The sequence below is a fragment of the Anoplophora glabripennis genome, unplaced genomic scaffold (genome assembly GCF_000390285.2).
Source record: "Anoplophora glabripennis isolate ALB-LARVAE unplaced genomic scaffold, Agla_2.0 scaffold205, whole genome shotgun sequence".
NCBI lineage: Eukaryota > Metazoa > Arthropoda > Insecta > Coleoptera > Cerambycidae > Anoplophora > Anoplophora glabripennis.
In genome coordinates, this window is record NW_019416308.1 from 794,179 (window position 1) to 814,534 (window position 20,356).

General features: G+C 31.4%; 1 protein-coding gene across 1 annotated transcript in view; it reads left to right on the forward strand.

Annotated features, from left to right (window-relative positions):
- The window catches only part of LOC108906073 (5-hydroxytryptamine receptor 1-like), a 33,272-nt gene extending 25,873 nt beyond the window's left edge, over positions 1-7,399 (forward strand). The window contains exon 2 of the mRNA XM_023454013.1: positions 6,794-7,399. Coding sequence (XP_023309781.1) covers positions 6,794-7,399 — 606 coding nt within the window. The remainder of the gene's footprint in view (positions 1-6,793) is intronic.
- Positions 7,400-20,356: the final 12,957 nt, after the last annotated feature.

Below are 20,356 nucleotides of genomic sequence, written 5' to 3' on the forward strand. Positions count from 1 at the left end.
GACCATGTGGTAAAATGTGCTTTATATGTGTGGCGTGGGTATGTAACTGATGATATTTTAAGAGCTTTTGACAGCTCACAAATTTCATCTCTAACTTTACTGACTATACAACACCACAATATGTAATAACAATATCTTCTGATGTTCCTCAGGGTTCTGTATTAGGACCTCCGTTGCCCTACATTTTCACAGCAGACTTTTCAAATATCTCTTTAAATTGTAAATTATATAAATACTACTTTATTAGTGAATGTTAATAAATATCAAAATATTGTCTTTGGTATAACTACTTAATTGCAAATCTTAATAATTTTACCTAGTGTTACAACTAATAATGAGAATATTCTTTCATGTGATGTTAAGAATTTCAAACTTTCGAACCATGTAATAATATTTGTAGAAAAGCTTCTTACTCATTAAAAGCAGTTACAATGTTTTAGAAAATATTTAAATTCCCATGCAAACATTTTACTTACTGAAGTCAGTTCTAACTTAAACCATGCTGTATATGGTCACTGTGTTCGAAAAACTACAATCGTTCCTCAATCCAATCATATAGGTTAGGTTACTCCTTATTAACGTTATTCCAATTTTTTAATGAACATTTTAAAAAATAGTAAGCCGATGTAATAAAACAAAATGGAGAGCTGAAATTCACAACAGAAACTTTGTTAGTGACAAACTAAATTAAAAAAAGGATATACTTTCCTCAAGTTTATAATGTTTAAATATGCATAAGATTTATTGTTCTTTTTATGTATACAGTGTGTCCCGAAATTCATGCAACAAAATTTGGTCACAGATTCTTAAGACAAATTTAGGGGACCCGTATTTTTTATTTTTGCCAAGTGGCCCCCTCTTTCGGAGTTACAGCCCCCTGAAGTCCGCCCCTAAGAATAATCTTTTTTATATCTCAGAACCCTATTGTACGAGAATCACTAAATTTGGTACACAGGGGTTTTATGACATGTGGAATCTGATGGTGCTACATTTTTTGGCGGGGAACACCCTTAAGAAAATTTTTCGTCGGCCCCCTTGTCTTTGGAGCCAAAATTTCTTAAAAATTATCAGTCCACTAGAAAGCCATTAAATTTAAAAACTCTTTGTCTCTTTATACTTTTTTCGTAAAACGCAATGTTTTCGAGAAAAATGTGATTCGCCATTTTCCTCAAAAACATTGCGTTTTACGAAACAAATATCAAGAGACAAAAAAGTTTCTAAATTCAATGGCTTTCTTGCTAACTAATAATTTAAAAAAAAATCAAATTTGCGACCAAATTTTTCTAGTTCCAAAGACAAGGGGGTCCACGAAAAAGTGTCTTAAGGGGTTTCTCACCAAAAAGCGTAGCACTGTGATATTCTACATATCATAAAACCCCTGTGTACCAAATTTAGTGATTCTCGTACAACATGGTTTTGATAAATAAAAAAGACTTCTTAGGGGCAGATTTCAGAGGGCTGTAACTCCGAAAGAGGGGGCCAGTTGGCAAAAAAAAAATATGGGTCCCCTAAATTTGCTTTAATAAATCTATGTTAAATGTTCGTTGAACAGCAATCAAAAATACAAACTAAAACAATATCCTATGAATATTTAGTTCACAACTTAAAGATATGCACTTTAGCATATGTATTCTAGCATAGTTAAAATGTTAATAATCTCGGTCCTCGGCTCCCTAGTTCCCGATACGTAAGCCGTCCTGTCAGCACTATTTGAGGTTCCACCAACATGACATCACCGGCTTATCTCGATACTTTACATCTATGACCAAATTCTGTTGCATGAATTTCTGGACACCCTGTATATAAATTTATATCAATTTTTTTTAAATATTACTTCTTCATGTTTTACTTTTTCTGTTATTTTAGTACGCGTTTTAAATCAGCTTTGTTCATACACTTTCCTTTTGTGAAAGTCTGCAGTTGTGCTTTTTTACAATAAATATTGTATTATTATTACCTTTTTTTCTAACAAGTCACTTTTTGAAATTAATTCTTTAAAATTCTTATTAAGTGGCATTTTTAACAAAAAAAGAAAACACTTATAACTCATTTTATCCTTTTTCCAGGCACTGCTTAGATTTGTGTACCATAAAGGGTATGGCAATTACAATAAATAGAAATTATAATAGATACAACTTTTCAAGAATATTCGTAATAAGAAGTCCTTATCAAACAGCTGCATTTTGTTTTTTTTTAACTAACTATCAATTATGCAACGGAAAAATAGGCATTAGTAGATTTGACATACATAAGTAACCAGTCGCTTTGAATCTCTATCCTCTAGGCAGATCACTGTTGACAGAAGGCGAGTAGTAAAAAATAAACTATTTCGTTATGTGTGTAGATTATTTCTGGTTCTTCCTTTTAAAATCTCATAATTACGCTGTAATAGTTATAGGTTCATGTGGATTTATAATTTTATTCTCTATTAATTTGACACTATTTATATCTACGCAATGGATGCATACAAAATTCTAAGAACTTCTTCAAAGACGGTGTTGTTTGAAATCAAGTTATATTTATTTAATAAATGATTGATGATTTTTAATGCTGAATAGAATTAGACTTTCTCTGTTCACTTTTTATCTTCAAAAATTCATTATAAAAGCCAATAGTATTAAAGTAAAAAATATAAATTTAAGCATACAAATTAAAGCAGTTAAAAAAAACAATTATTCTTTTTGTCTGGAGCCTTCCCTATTTTAAAACTTTTTAGTCCTCACTGAGCAAATATGACATAACTAACAAAATAAATACGACATGAGTTGGGTACAAAATAAACGTTTAATTTCCACCTACGCAGTAAATTACCATAATACGTATTAAATATCGTCCACCATTGTCTGAATATGGTAGGAGTTTTTTCAACTAAGCTGTTTCATCTTACGTATAAAAAATTTTGACAAAGGTTTCGCGAGTACAATTTTGCAGGCAGCAGAGAATAAATTTATAATGTACGTATGAATATGAAATTTAATAGCACTTCACAGAAATGAAAAATAAAACTAATTGGTTTTGATTTGCCTCATGTAGCAGCTTGTTGATTATAGTGTAGCTCTCGAATAACAGAATAATATACGTCAATCCTTTATAACATAATTTACATCTTATGAAAAAATAAATTCGTATTACTCTGTACTAAATTCATTCTCCTCGTGTAATATTAAACAGGGTGTTCGCAAGTTTGTATGTTTAATGAATGTAGTTACAAAATATGCAGCTGCAGTATTGAATTTACGTTACCTTAATGAATTCGCTCTTGGTTCATTTCTGAGGTAAAGATATTTAGGTATGCTTTTTGATATCTCAGCTTTTTTCAATGTTGTGAAAAATACTTTAATTAGTAAAGCTGTCCCAGATTTTCTTAATATTAAAATATTTACTATTTTAAGTACTTTTCAAAATTATTTGTATCGTTTTTGGACGAAAATCTTGCAAAAAAAAAGATATTGATATGTTTCTTAAAACGCTCCATACAAAATGTATAAGATTTTTAATTTGAAAAAAATGCAGATAGAAATTTGAAAGTTATAGTATACCGGAGATTATAAATTTTTATTTTCTAGGTTCAAACGAAGTGCTAGGTTTTGAAATTTTATATCGTTTTTTTTTTGTTTAGAAAAAGGGCCTCCCTAGAGCTTGCAGCCCCGGGCCTTACCATAGGTTAATACGGTCCTGATTCTATTCTGAATTCCTTTGTTCGTTGAAATGCAGTGAAGAGTTTTTTAGACTTGGTTTTTTTTTCTTTCCTTAGATAAAATCACATTTACAGCTAATTAAATTTATAAATTCTTTAATATCTTAAATTTAATAAGCCCTGACGCCATAAATTAAAAAAACTCCAAATGAATTTCATATAGATATGTGGGTAACATGCCGCAAGCGACCCATTTTTAACCATTACGTCAAGAGCGCCGCCGGACGCACCAACCTTCCAGGAAGGATCTACGGCGAACTACTGGCGCCGGCGACCAGATGCGTACTCATATACCTACGACCGACTCTACACACAGGGACTCTCCAACGAACACTCACCCCGTCAACACGTCTTTTCTATACAACCTAGTTTTCAATAAAATACTTTATTATTGCCGTTGGGAGAGCGTTTTATTCTTGCTATACAGCGAAAGCAACCCTCAGATATAATTTATTCTATATTGAAATGTATTCTATAAAGAACACTTTTTATTTAATTAACTAAAGATATTGTGCGAAGATTTCGTTCGACTTCGTACCATAAAGTGTGAACCAAGTCTGGTATGACACTTATCACTTAAAAACTTGCCTCATTTAGAAAATTAATGTGTTCCTTTGTATCAAGGGCTCTGGCTGAAGAAAACTCGGAAAATCATTATCGTTTCCCTTAAATATTTGCACTCTACAGATTTTGCAGCCATAAAAAGTTAATTAGGATAGATTTAATTAAATTCCAGGGAATATAAAAAAGAATGAAAGCGCGAGAGGATTTTCCTTTGTTTTATATAATTGTATTTAATTTTTTATTTAAAAAACACAGAAAAGAACAGATTATGTTATTATAACTCAGGCAACATAATGAAGTTGTTCGTAAGTATAATTAGCGGGTTAGTTTAACATCATAAATTTCATAAGATAAAATAAAATTTTCAACTTCACGTAGGTAATTATTTCCGTCTTCTGAAATACAGAAAACATCCCTAAATGTTCTATTTATCTGAATTTCCTTCGACTTTTTTCACCATTCTGGGATTTATACTTCGTTAAGAGAATTAACTACAAGGGTCAATTCCTTCGAAGTGGCGCTTGGATCACTGTCGGAAATATTTGATGGAATAATACAGAAAATAAAATCCATCAAGTGTGCTGGAAATCCATTTTTTCTATATCGTCGTTAACTTATCTATACAGGATGTCCCGGTACTTGATACAAAAAAGTCGAGTACAAATAGATAAGGTCAAAATAATATCACTTCTTCATATAATTTTTTTTCATACGGTCCTTCGTTAACAAGTTACGGGCCCTCAAAATTGAAAATTAAAAAGTTATTTTTATTTACAGTCTCTAAACTATTAACTTCAGCATGATACAAATTTGGTGATCGATAACACATGCGTACAGTTTGTTTTTGATGCTGTATGTGAAACTGTGTGTTACGCCCAGAATGCCAGGGACGGACTATGCCCAATGGTTAACAACCCAGAATTTTTGCGTAGATGACGATCGCAAAACGACTGTGTCAAACATAAGTTCCCCGAAGAATTTGCCAACGATAATGCCATCTTGGTTCAAATCGGAAAAATTAACAGTTTCGGAAATATTTGTAACTTTATATCACAGTGCACATCGAGCGGCGCCTCCACCATTTTTTGTTTTTAATTTTTAATTGGACATAATTACTATGTTAGAACCGTACATATTTTTAAAATAAAGGCCTAGAAGATCTTACTGCCTATTAACGTAATTTGCACTAACAAAATTTGACAAACCCACTTTACACATAACATAAAATAGAAAAAAAAACGGGAATAAGTCAAAGTTAAAAAAATTACTTAAAAGAAAGAAAACTATCAAAATACATTTTCAATATGGGCACCTTCCGCCTCCACACACTTCCTAAGTCTACGAATGTCATTTGTTTGTAGACGAAAAAGCTTTTTGCAAAATCGTTTTATTTTTTTTTTCTGGCTTTATTTGAAAACGAATTTTAAAATAAATTACACACTTACGTTGCCACTTTTTTCGCTCTATCCATTAGCGTCAACATTTTTGCAATCCGAGGATTCGTCTTCGAAGGGCCATCATCAGGTTCATTTTTTTAAATACGTCGCTGCTATTTTTATTACAAAATCTAAAGTCATTTTTAATGTTTTTACTGAATGTAAGTGATCAAAAATATAACAAATATATTTATGGCAATATGCAAAACTAACTATTTAATACTGGAAAAAATCGGAATATTTAGTTAAATAACAGGCTAATACATATTTAGTAATGACATGATTAAAATTATTTCTACTAATATTGGCATTACTAAATATGTAGTCAAGGCAAGATCACTTCAACCCGGCTGGGGGTGGTTCAGTGACTTTGCCTCGACTGACCCGGTTATAGCGATTTTGCCTTGACTGATTGGGCCATAACGGTCTTGCCTTAACTTAATGGGGCTGCAAACAGGGATCTCCTATTTCGTAACTTGATTTGACCTTCAAAGTACCATCAGTTTGACTTCTAGGTCCCAACAAACTATAAAACTTTCTATCACAGTCTTTCGTTATAAATGCTTTCCAGAAAAATATTATAAAATCTTATTCAGAACCTTATTTGACTTGAATCATTAAGGCATATATGAACGTATAATTTTCCTCTCTATCCATTTCCGTTGTCAGAAATATGTATATCATATCTAAAAATCCAAGTTGGCCTTTAAATGACCTCTACAGTTGACCTTTGTATCAAGGTCACTATGGAATGTCTGCCTCAGAATCTTACAACTTTTTTCTAAAAAGTTTTTCGTGAAAGTGCTTCCCTAAGAAAATATTGCAATGCGTGATTTAAAATGGGACACCGTGTATACAGTCTTTCAAAAAACACTTTTTCGTATATTCCTAAATATCCATGTAATTTAGAGCATATTTATTATATCTTTTTCTAGTTCACCTTACGCTCGCCAAATCTTGAAAATTTATCTTTATTTTATTTTAATTTTACATAAAATATTAACGTTAATAAATTACATTCGACTGTTCTGATAATATTTTACTGTAGATCTTTTATTTCTCCTTCACCTTTACTAACATTTATTTTCATTTACAGTGTAGTCTGGATAAAACGACATTGGGACGCTGTTTCAAATCCAGGCATAGCAACGAATCGCAGTGCCCTATGTTGTCGAATAAGTCAGCAGCCAAGCAGACCAACAAACAACCAAAGCAAAAACTGCTCCCAACCGTAAAAACCTCCCCAAGTACAAACAGCAATCAAAAGAAACTCCGGTTTCAGTTAGCCAAAGAGAGAAAGGCCAGTACTACCCTGGGCATAATAATGAGTGCTTTCACCTTTTGCTGGTTACCGTTCTTCGTGTTGGCACTTGTACGGCCATTTTTAGAGACCACGAACGCTTTAAAGACGTTAGGTAGTTTGTTTCTGTGGCTGGGCTATGCGAACAGTTTGCTCAACCCCATAATTTACGCAACGCTCAACAGAGACTTTAGGAAACCCTTCCAGGCCATTTTGTACTTCCGATGTGGCAGCTTAAACCACATGATGAGAGAAGAGTTCTATCATAGTCAATACGGAGATCCGGATCACCATATAAATAGGTGTCACATGGACTACGAGGAGGGAGTGGAATACATTGAAGCGGACGGAGAAGAAATCAAAGTTCCTGAAACGGACACTGCGCACGAGTCGTTTCTATGATTTTCAATAGTTTCCATGTAAGTTGTGTTTTTATATTAATCTTTAAACTCGCTAAACTTCTAAATTAAGAACGTGAATGGAATTAAGGGCTATTCTCTCTTAAAAGTTTTGAAAGTTTATGAGAACCCTTATGAAATACGCGGGATCAAACTATTTCATCTTAACAAGCTTATTAATAAAGTTGGAAGAGGTTTATAAAGTTTTACAAACACTTAATCACGAAAAGTACTTTTTATATGAATACTGAAATCAAAATGTTATTGTTTTTATAGCAAGAACTATTAGAAGTTGCTGAATAGTTCCTATTGGTTATTCCTACACTAAAAATAAATGAAAATGGTGCATCTACTTAATATTCAGTATGTACCAAAAAAGAGACTAAGCCAAAATATTTCACTATACATGTCATGGAATGATGGTGGTTAAATAAAAATCTGGAACGGTGAAAAATACGGTCAATATTACTTTTTAGGACTTGAATAAAATCATTTAGGAAATATTTAGAATATATAATATAGTGTGGTAAAGAAATAGAGCATAAATTAATTTTTCTGGGTATTAATTTGTAAGAAAAATTCCGATACACACCAATTTTTTATCGAAATGACAATAGCTTGCGAAATAATCTTCTCTTCAAGGACTAGTAGCGATCATTACTAGCCCATTTATTTAAGTAATTAAAGTAAACTGAAGTTTCCTTATAAAATTTTATATGCGATATTTATTTATTTATTGTCTAATGTATCAGTTATGTATCCTCCTGCAGAAATTTTCCATCTGCCGTGTTACGTTTACAAAGAAGTCGAAGTTCGAGATAAAACGTACGCATTATATTAACTTACGTATTTTAATTTAGAAACCATTAGTATGGAATTTTTGAAGTTGATAAAAAAACAATGGACATTAAAATAATAGAGTTTTAAAAATGCATACGATCGAATTTGATAAATATTTTAAACAACAAAATATGGAACGATGAATATGATATATACGTATAAAGTTACATTTATAACACTACGACTTTCATTCTAAAAAAACACTGCTGGTGGATCATAACTTAGAAATGGGTAGATTTATTTATTGAACTATATCAATAAAATTACAGTTTTTGTGGTTATAGTCTGTTTAGAAATGAAAGAGAGTAATAAAAGCTCATTATGTTTACAAATCGTAAATAAATGTAGTACTGGTGCTTATTTCAATATTTTTATAAATATTATGTATTTTCCGTATAGATGAGGTCTACTTTTAACAAAACTTTGTGCGATCGGACTGTACTAAATTGTAGCAGGTAGCTAAAATTTAATCCCCGACAATCCGTCTTTGTCTATGCCGCTTCAATTTCTCGGTCCATTTCTCTTATAAGTAAACAACATAAAAACAGCATTTCAAAACACGAGTCTACTTTAAGCATCATAACCGGGTTAAGAGGGTTTTCAGTAATTCAAATAAAATTATTCAATATTATTATCAAAATATTTATTTAAATTTAATGAATAGACTTTTATTCCACACAAAAATATATGTATTTTGAAAATTCAAATTATGGTGAGTAAATGTAGTGTTGTATAAATGTACAATAAAGAAAATAAAAAATTCATCCTCTGAATATTCTGATGAATTATATATCTTCGTCTCCTAGATTGATAACGATAGGTTCCACAGTAATATCAATTAAATTATCGAGTTCCCACATTTTCTCCTCTTCTTTTTGTACATGATGTATACATCTTTGCCAGTTATCTGCAGTTACTCGTTCCAAGGAATTTTTTAACAAAATTTTCACGTCACTTAATTTAAACGTCGTATTATTTCGCGCTACATCTCCTTTTACCTGCGCCCAGACTAATTCGATTGGGTTAAGTTCACAGTGATAAGGTGGTAACCGTAGTACCGTTATTTGGCGATTTGTTGCCATTTCATCGATAACATATTTTTTCTGATCTTTATTAAGATTGACAAGTGTCAAAAGTTCCTTTTTCACCATATTTGTTTCAAAAGAAATGTTTTTTCCGGATAACCATTGAATTATATCGGCTTTCCTCCAAGCAGTCGTAGGCGTCCGCTCGGTCTGCCGTGAATGGTAACTGGCATTATCCATGACAATTACAGACCCCGGAGGAATAAGATCCAACATCTGTGTAAAATACTCTTCGAAAACATCTGCGTTCATGTCTTCGTGATAGTCACCTGTATTTTTAGATTCAAATAAAAGTAAACCGCCATCTACAAAACCACTGGCACTACCTATATGTGTCACTATTAATCTTCGCCCTTTACCTGAAGGTGCCTTGAACCCTGTTGAAAGTCCATCCAAAAATGCTTGTCGAAAACTTTTTACATTTTTATCTTGCCATACTTTTGTTACAGTATATCCCTCGTTGACCCAAGTTTCGTCTAGATAATAAATATTCCTCCCTTCGTCACGGAATTTTCTAATTGATCTTAAGTAGGATCTTCGCCAACAAATAATTTCATCTTTATCGATAAGAACTGACTTCCTGTTCTGCTTTTCCCAGCAAAAATTCAACTCTCGTAAGACGGCCCATAATTTGCTTCTACTGATTTTTGGCAAATCGTTGTCCTCTGAAAGTTCACTTAAAATTTTGTTTAGCGTTGGTATTTCTTTTTTAAAATAAAATGAGTGTACTTTTCTGCGAATGACATTTTTGAAGAAATCATCTATAACGACTTTTGACCTCCCTGTAGATGATTTTGGGGGATTTACAGTATCTTGTTCATTTTTTGTTTCCTTTAAAAGTCTGTAGATAGTCGATTTTCCAATCCCTGTCATTTTGGAACACTTTTCCACGATGTCGTCAACACTGTTGGTAGGATTTTGGTGTTTCAATGCATTAAATACATTTAATATAATAATCTTCTCATTCTGAGACAGCGCACATCTTTTCACGCGTTTAGCAGGTACGTAATCTGATAAGCTCGACATTTTACCCAAACAATATTATATCCACTGGCACAATAGTCACTAAACACAAGTCGAATTTTACTCTACTGCACTAGCACGTCTTCGTATATTCAGCTCTAAGACTGGATTGATCTGTCACAATACACTGGCTCCTGCCCTATGATGTATCCAGTAAAATATACTAATGTACACCCATTACCTGTTAGCATTAGTGTTACCCGATAATTACCTGAAACGAAATATTAGCACGCCCATGGCCGGTTCTTATCTCAGGGTTTTATTACTCTTATTCATTTCCAAACAGAGTATAGCGATTTTCGTAATCGAAAATTTGAACCTAAAAGGAAAACACATGTTATACAAATTGGGGAATGGTGGTAAATAAAATGATAAAAGATGAAGAGTGATTCTATTCATAAGTATAATGTTACAAGTTCCTGTGACCTTTTTCGAAAACTCAATTTTAACGGGGTTACACAAAATCAAATTTATTATTTTTAATTGATATTTTGCCATATTATAACTTATTTCTTCTACACTTATTATTGGTAACAAACTACATCTGTCAATGACAAAATCATCAAAATGTAAAACCATAAATGACTTAAAAGACCCTTATTGAGTGGATAATTGGACAGAATGGTATTGTTTGCAGCTTTCCAAAAATTATTAAAGAATCCTCTTTTCGACAACGTTAATTGATGCCAAGAAAGATAACATTTATTGCTTTATGGCAGGAACTACATATTATGTTTTCCGTTCAAATCTAGGTAAATTATTATCTTTATTTTCAAATTTTACTATTTTATTTAACAGACTTTAGTGCTTAGTATAAAAAGTGACTGATCAATTTTAACCGTTTTTAAAAGTACTTCAAAACATTAAATGCAATTTTTCTCGCAAACAGTTGGTGGATCGAGGATCATCCACCAGATTTTTCAGATTTTTTATATTTTGAGAAATAACAAAGCCAAGTGAAAAAAACAAGACAAGTTGGGCTAAAATATCTATTTAAATAATAATAATTATTTTTATGAGTAGAATCAATTCTTAATTTTTTTACACTTTATTTGGGGTCGCCTAAATGATTTAAGTAACTAAAACATGTATTATGTTCTATGTAACCGAATAAACCAATGAACAGAAGGTTTTAAATTAGATATTTTTGACGACATTTTGGTTACTTGGTACATCAAAATTTAATGCGATGAATTGAAATGGGAAATAGGTTACAAATAGTTAGAAATTGACGTCTTTCACTACGCTGTCTAGAGAAGTCGCTTCATATAACTAGAACTTCTTTCTTATTGTTAGTGGACCCGTATATCTACTGTCAATTCTCAACTCGTAGATACGTTCTGTTTACCAGAGATTAAACCGTTCAAGAGAATGTCTATTCAGCTATCAAATAGTGTTCTATTATAGACCAATGTAATATCCATCTAGTTAGCTAATTTGGAACATTCAGTCGACAGCATATTCGCTGCATTATAAGTTAGACAGTTAACAGAATCCGAGACTTGGAAAACAGCTATAATATCCATTATTCATTCGAATTCATTTCACAGAACTATTTATGTAATGCTTGCAAATTGTTTTTTCTACTACTGTTCATAACGTATTATTACTAAACAGACAATACATAGGAATACTACTTTTTCAGATTAATGTGTAAATACAGGGTGTAGCGCTATATTTATTTTACACGCTAGTGTAAAATTTAAATTAGTGTATTAATAACTCCGTTTGTTTTTAAGACATTTCGTTGAAATTTTGACTTTTATTTCATAATAACATAGTTATTTTGTATAATTTCAATAAAAAAAGGCCGGAAAAAAGTATATTGTAACCATTGACCTTCCAACTTTTTCTCGTGAACGCATATGAAATCAAATGTATAATTTTTAAGTGTTTTACATAATTCTTGTAAAATTATGACATACAGCTTGATTTTCGAGATAACTTCTTTGGATCTGATGGAACTCTTTGTTGACACTATTCTTAGAGCATAGAATTCTATGTATAAGAAATAAGTACGGTATATTTTGAAATATCGATTATATCTAGGCTCTTAGTTCCTTATGCCCTTAATTTAGAGTACAACTTTAGAAATAAGACTCATTTATAGTAATATCCAGATATTAAATTAATTACATTTTAGTAGGTATTAGAAAGTAGGTAAGTCAGTATGAGAAAATCATGTTAAAAATTAAATATTCGAGATGCTTAAAACCTCTGCGAATAAACACTTGGGCCGTTTTAATTAAAGATAATCAAATATGTTATAAAAATTTTGATTTTAGCATTTTCCACTTCGTTTTCGCAGTAATTATTAGACTGAAACCATATACCAAGTACAAATAAATAATAAAAATCCAAATCTTGGTTATTAGATGTTATGCACAAACATATTTGAATCAATACCATCACATATCCAAAAAAGTTACAGTATTTCGTAAACCAAGCCATAAACCAAATTTTGACATTTACATCTACAATTTTTCCCCGATAGTAGGTATACCCATTTTTTTTTATTAGTATTACTTAATGTGTTATGCAAAATTTCTACTAAATGTCTTAAAAACTAAAGGAGGAATATGATATTTCAAGGTAAAGCGGTAAAGAGGTAATTCCTACTTATTTTTTTTCTCCCAAAGAAATCGCAGCTTGACTACTTGTATTGACTTATTTTTATTAACAACCTGTATAAGTTCAATCTGGCTACAAATATTTTTTTAATAGAACGAGTGATTCTCATGACTAACTCAAGCTCTATAACTTGTTCATTGAATTCGACAAGACCTAGTAACCAGCCATTAATGGCTTAAGATTTCAAGAAAATGAAAGTAGATTCAATGGTTTTAATTTACATTCGTCTTTTAAAAGATGAAATAATTGTTGAATGTATTTATTTGAAGTATTTCTTAAGTAGGTTTTTTGGTTGTTTTAAACATAAATTAAAAATGAAAAAACACTCAAGTTAAAAAATAAAAAATAGTACACTTCTGCGCCAGAAGGAGATATTATTATTTATTAAGTATCTTTCTCATTCGTTCAATTTTTTTAAACATTAGTCAGTTTTCTACATCTATCCTCTTTTATTTTTCTATCTTATCTCTCATTAGTTGCTCTGGCACTGTAGAACATGTTTGAGTTAAATGAATTTATGTCAGCCCATACTAAGATGTGACCTAATAATATCATGATTCTCATAATACAATTCCAATTGGTCCAATTCTTCGACCATTCATATTTTGGTTGATACATTGATTTTTATTATAAATAAATATTGGCAAAAAGTAGACCAGAAGGATGTACATCAAGGGAAATTATAATTTGTCTTTCCTCGGTTCCAAGGTCCAATTACTAAACCTTGTTGAAGACAATAGCGTCCCGTGACGTCTGTTAACATATACACAACTTCCCGTGGACGCAAGTTTCACAACACAGCTTATGAGGAATATAAAGACTTGCCATTGTTGAGAGAGAATTCCAAGAAGACCCCTGCTTGAGTTTCTTGGAATTAACCGCATTTAATACCCGAGGCAGAAAGAAATTGGCGGCGTGATGTTGACCATAGCAGTTTGCAGTGCATACTGTGTTTTGCAGTTATGAAGGCGTATTTCTTCGGTTATTCTCAACAAATATTGTACGGACTATACAATACTTTATATGCAATTTGTTGGTAATGCATGGCACAGATTGTTGTTACTCGTATTTTCTATATAAGTTATAGTCAACGGTTGTATAATTGTATATATTTTTAATTTATCTTTCTTCCGTGCAGTAATGGATATGCCCCAAATTAAAGTTTGCTATAATATAACTAAAAAACATAATTTTTCGTAAAGATATGTGAATATGAACCGAACACGTAGCGGAAATATTGAGCGATATAATTTTCAACCATGTCTTTTTTCAGCACCCTTCTTTAGAGGTTTATTTTTCATTAAAATTCTAAGCGAGAAAGTAAACAGCACTCAAATTGAAAAAGTAATGATTTAATTTGGACAAAGAGAAGCGATTGGATAAGATAGGTATATACAAGTAATTTAAGAAGGTAGTATTGTGGTCGTGCGACACTAACGGACTATATACGTATATATTTTCGAGGTGCAAATGCGGCCTAAGTATGTCAACTATTCTAATTCAGATTTATTGCGATGGCTGATTTGGTATTGGGAGCTACCTCCAGAATTCAAATAAACTGGGTCTTACTGAAATTAAACAATACAAATGGACCTCTTAAGAGATGAGGTGGTATTATTTAAGAACAAAGAATGGGTTTAAATAATATGAACACTTGATAAATTACCAAGTAATTTATTACTTCAGAATTATTTTTTTGCTTTTGGTTTCCACAGTATATTCCCGATTTACCCATTAGGTACATAAAGAGAAATACTTTTTAATTTTTGTTATCTGATAAAGATTACTATTTATTAAAAATTAATTTTTTAAAATACACAAATTTATATTTTGTTGAAGCAAGATGCTCAGAAAAAAATTCTGAAGAGAAATATATCTTTATTTTGTTTATTTAAAAAATATGTATATTATATTAAAAAATTTCGAGTTCCACCTTCATATTATTAATTTTATTTTCCAAGAAATGCAGAAGTAAAAATTTTCAATCGTCACCGCACTAAAATATTCATACACAGTTCCAGCAATTTTTTTTAATTCTCCGTAACGATTTTATTATCAACTGACATGTTAGCAGCACTGTCTAATTTTTGTTTTCAATCCCGTACTTTACTTGTGAACTTTCAACCTCATTTCTAATTCTTATAATTTTTCCTACTTTGTTGAGTCTATGAAATCAATCTTTTTGTTACAGAGCAATGTTTGCCTTTACGTGGCTTGATACATACTGACAATGATAAAAGCTGATATTTGTTGAATACATTTTTGCAAAGCAGATTCATGTCGAAGACTTTTCTAGAATGTCACATGGTATGAAAACTTTTTATGAACGTTTTTATGTTCATTCTAAAATTGTCTTCATATTTAAAATTAGTTTTTTCTTCTACACTTCTCAAGCTTTCTTTTTATATACAACTAACTTGATTGCATTCAAGTTTCTTGAGAATAGGTTTCTCGCTCCTTCGCTTTTATTTCTTAAAACTAAACCCTTTTTACTTTCTTATATAATCGCTAATGTTACGACTACTTGTATACAATTCATACAACTGCCAAAGTTTGTTTTTCTTTTTATATTAACTTCAGAAAACTAATAAAATATTTATTGAAATTGTTTAGTGACGTGCCAGTAATCTTGTTGATATGAAATTTCTGTTGTTATGTATGTTATGTTTTTTCCACAAAATCCTTGTTAAAATCAGATTTAACCTTGCGCTCTTTGTTCCGGAATAGTGACTGTAAACTGTATTAGCTTCTAGATGTAGTTTTTCTTTAGTTTTTAACTTGGTTTCTGGTTACCGGTTCTGGCATTCTCAATTTCCCATTTCAAATTTATTTTTTCCTGTACCTGCTTTTACTATCCTTTTACAATTTTGGGTGTTGTAATATATGTAGCAGATACTGTGCAAACAAAAATATTTTGTGTATAGATCAATACGAAAAGATATTATAGGAAATTAAAATTATTACTTATGTTTCCTTGTCCACAAACAACTGAAAAATATAAACACAAAATAATTCAGTCTTCTAAAAATTATTTTTTGAAAATGCCATTAAATGGTAACTTTATTTTTTTAACATGCCACCTGCCTGATTTTCATAACTTGTCCAAAAAAAAAAATAAAATAATATTAATATGGAAGCGGGCCTTAAAAATGGAAGTTACTTTTTTAATTACAGACAATTTTTTTCCCTCTTCAGTTATTTCACATTTCTGTGTTTTCTGAACACCCTGTACATCAGAATCTAAAAATCTAAATTTGCTTTTGACAATGCGATTATTTTAAAAACCGCATTTTTTACGAGAAAATACTTTTAAAAAAATTTGAAAATTGTTTTATCGAACAAATCCAACTTCGCGAAATAAGAAGCCATCTAGTGTAGGCTTTGACAGACTTTTTTCTTTTTGCTTGTATTGCTCAAACTCAGTCACACTTCACTGAACCTAAATAAATAAAATAGCAAACAAAAAAATTGCAGAAAATTTGAGAACAGCTTTGTTTGATTATTCTAGACATCGACCAATTCCACTGAACGTAAAACTAGGTGGAATCCAAATCTGTTAGTCCAGTATAGAATGGTAAAAATAGGGTATTACCTCTGAATTCTTGACACACGCAGGAACTTTCATGAAAATTGGTGAGTAAGCTCATTTCACCCTCCTTTACAAAAGTTACATATCCATAATGTGTGCTTATTGTTTTTAGGGGGTGAAAATTACCCCTATTTGCAAAAAACGTAAAAACCATATTGTTATGTCAATAGAATAAGCATTATTTTGTGTTTTGAATAATAATTTTTGATTTGTAGCTACCTTTCAACCTTTAAAATCCACCCTTTATGAGGAAAAGAAAACAAAAATTAGTTTTCGCGGCTCTGAAATGTTTTGACGGAGCAATAATGAAGAATTGAATATTTTTTACTGTTTATGAAATAATACATGATTTATTGCAACGTTTTAACCCTTAAAAACCACTCTTATTGCAGGAAATAAAGCAAACAATTTTTTTCACATCTTCATAGGATTTATAATGAATGAAAGACTCATCACTGTTTATAATATTACTGATGATTCATTGCAACGTTTCAACCCTTAAAAACAACCCTTAATGAGGAACTGAAGAATTTTTACCTGCTTCAAAACACTCAACGATACTTNAATTATTTTTCGCATCTCCGTTCTTCTATGATTCATGTTGGTAGGTCTCACTTATACATGACGCGCGCACAGGTTTAAAGGAAAAAAGTGTTTCGTAACAGTCCGTTACTACTTATTGATAGCCAGCCAGTTCATTTATTTGTGCCGCACGTGCAGGTCCTATTTGTTTTGTGTATCATTGTGCCTTGTGTAGTGCATTTATCCAAAGAAAAGAATTTCCATGAATCCAAGATAAATCACACGTAAGGGAAATATTATATTAATTATCCATTTCAGAAGATGAGAAGGTATTTCATTAAAATTTTTCTGTTAGCCGCCCTTGACTTGATAATACTAGCTCGTATACTATGGTAGACGCAGAGCAGAGTTTTTAGACTAATTGAAATGCAAATTCCACCTTAAGTGGATTGTCTAGCTGGTCATATTGTAGTTGTTTTTAATTATTTTGAATGCGAACATTTGTTTGCAGGATATACGGTCGTTTTAACCGTCTTAGTAGGGCGTAGCCGCTTTGTTTTTTTGCCCGTATTCCATGCGACATGTAGAGAGTGGTTTTCACTCCGCTTAAATGGAAAGTCTAGCTAGCCATATCGTAGTTGTTTTAACTACCTTGCCCGCAAACTTTTTGTTTGCCAAATATTTGGGGCAATATACGGTCGTTTTGAACATCTTAATAGGGCGTAGCCGCTTGTTTTTTTGCCCGCATTCCATATGACATGTAGAGAGTGGTTTTCACTCCGCTTGAATGGAAAGTCTAGCTCGCCATATTGTAGTTGTTTTAACTACCTTGCCCGCAAACTTTTTTGTTTGCCAAATATTTGGGGCAGTACGGTCGTTTTGACCGTCTTAATAGGGCGTAGCCGCTTGGTTTTTTGCCCGCATTCCATGTGACATGTCGAGAGTGGTTTTCACTCCCTTGAAAGGAAGGTCTAGCTAGTTATATCGTAGTTGTTTTAACTACTTTGGCCGCAAACTTTTTGTTTGCCAAATATTTGGGGCAGTATACGGTCGTTTTGACTGTATTAAAAGGGCTTAGCAGTTTTGGTGTTTCGACCACGGACAATTTGTTTGCAGAATATTTTAGGGTACTATGCGATTGCTTTAATTCGACTAAATAAGGTCTAATCGTATTGACCTTTTGTCTGCATTTCATAAAACATGTAAAGTGTGGGTTTCACTCTTTTTACATGCAAAGTCTATCTATTTATCTCTAAGCATTTAGTAGTTATTTTAACAATGTCACTTGTTTTAGAGATTTGGGCGTAATTCTACTGCTATTTTTACCCTCTGCGTACCATGTTTTTTTGTGGATGTGGCAAAGTGGCTTCCTATTATAATTTTGCCTTGCTTATATAGCAAAATTTAAATAATCTGCTTAAAGCTACATATTTTCAGAAGCAGTGATTGTACTGTGTTCCTAAAAAATAATTGTACTTATGTACAAAATAATGCAATTTTTTTTTTGAGATAGATCGGAGTTATGTTAACCCCTTCTTTACTCTTACGGGGTCTTACTCAAAATAGTGAGTTAGTATATACTAATACTCACCACTCCCTTTTAATTCGAACAAAAATTAGAAATTTACAACTTTTTACAGATGAGAGTGAATTCGGTGCTCAACAAATTAATGTCGTATTTAGTACGAGTTCCTGGAGATACTTACGTCATATTAAACAGTGTAAAAGGCGAGTAATAAAATTAAGAGAGTATACCAAAAAACAAAGGGGGAGGGGCGGAAATTGTGAGCAGTATGGATAAGAAGAGCGATGTGAAGAAGAGTTTACTGGTAAAAGGAGCCTTTGATGTAGATAAAATAAAATTATTGAAAATAGGGTATATGAAATTTAAAAATGAGTGCATTGTTTTGTCACTCAGTAGATGCTATTCTACAATGAAACTTAATGAGAATTATACACGCAGTTTTGCTAATAACAACTTATATATTTTATTTGATTAAAATAATCTTTATAGATATAGGTGTGTACATACATGTACGTATGTGTATATAAGCAAAAAAAAAACATTCCATTACTAGGTATGGCACTATCATCAAACATGATGCATCAGAGTGACATGTTATTATAGAAAAGTTAATTGAGCAACTCCTGTGTCTCTCTATAAGTATATATAAAAAACAGACCGATCAAGTTTTGTTTTTTATACATACTGTTTCATTTGTGACAGTGTATGAACAAATAGCAATTGAGGAGAAGACAAAATTAAGTGATAATAAGGGAACTTTCAATGAAGTATTAGGAAGCAATTACTTAACGAAACCTTAAATGAAGTATTAGGTTAGAAGAAGAGTAGCCTGATAGTATGAATAAAAATGTTAATATTAACCAGGGTTACAACCTAAGAAACTTACGAAATTTATAAAAGTTAAAAAATATACACTGTAAGGAACATTTGACCTATTTTCACTCAATTTCACTCAATAATATATCAATTTCTGGCCACTCGATTGAGTGAAATTTTCCTCTATTAGTATGAGTAAATACAACTAAAATTTTATGAGTAAAACTATCGATTCAAATATTATCAAAAATGTGTAGACTTGTCAAGGTGCCCAGTATTGACTGAAAATGTACTCAATAATGTCACCCAATGGATTTCACTCACAATCAGATCGATTTATTTACAGTGTATTTCTAGGTATATGCCTGTACATATAAATTTATAATTTACCAAGTATGGAATTTTGTTGATTGTGGCCAAACAAATCAAAAAGTTTGCATGTGTTAAGATGAATTACATGCCATTTGAAAGTATAATACACAAATTATATTGGTACAAGCAATATCGAAATAATCCTATCTAAAAACTACAACAACTACAGACAAAATCAAAAGGATGTTTAGGAAGTTTAAAATATAAGTTCAGACATTTAGTTGCTTCCTTTGGCTGAAAATTAATGTCTTAATCTAATTTGTCATGGACATATTAAATCAATTAGTAAAATGAATATAGCAAAAATTGGCAACTGCATCTTACTTGGAGAGGTATTACATTAGTGGCCATATACCAATGCCATTCAGAGACAAATTTGTAAAAAACGGCTTCCTTTAAGAATGTTTATTCAACATACTGTAACTTTACAGTTACGTTCTTTGGGCTATGAATCAAAGAAAAATTTGGCTTTCACATATCAAAGCAACAATTAATATCACACTTATATAACAAGTATACATCAAATATCACGAAATAGATAACTACATTTATATGTGT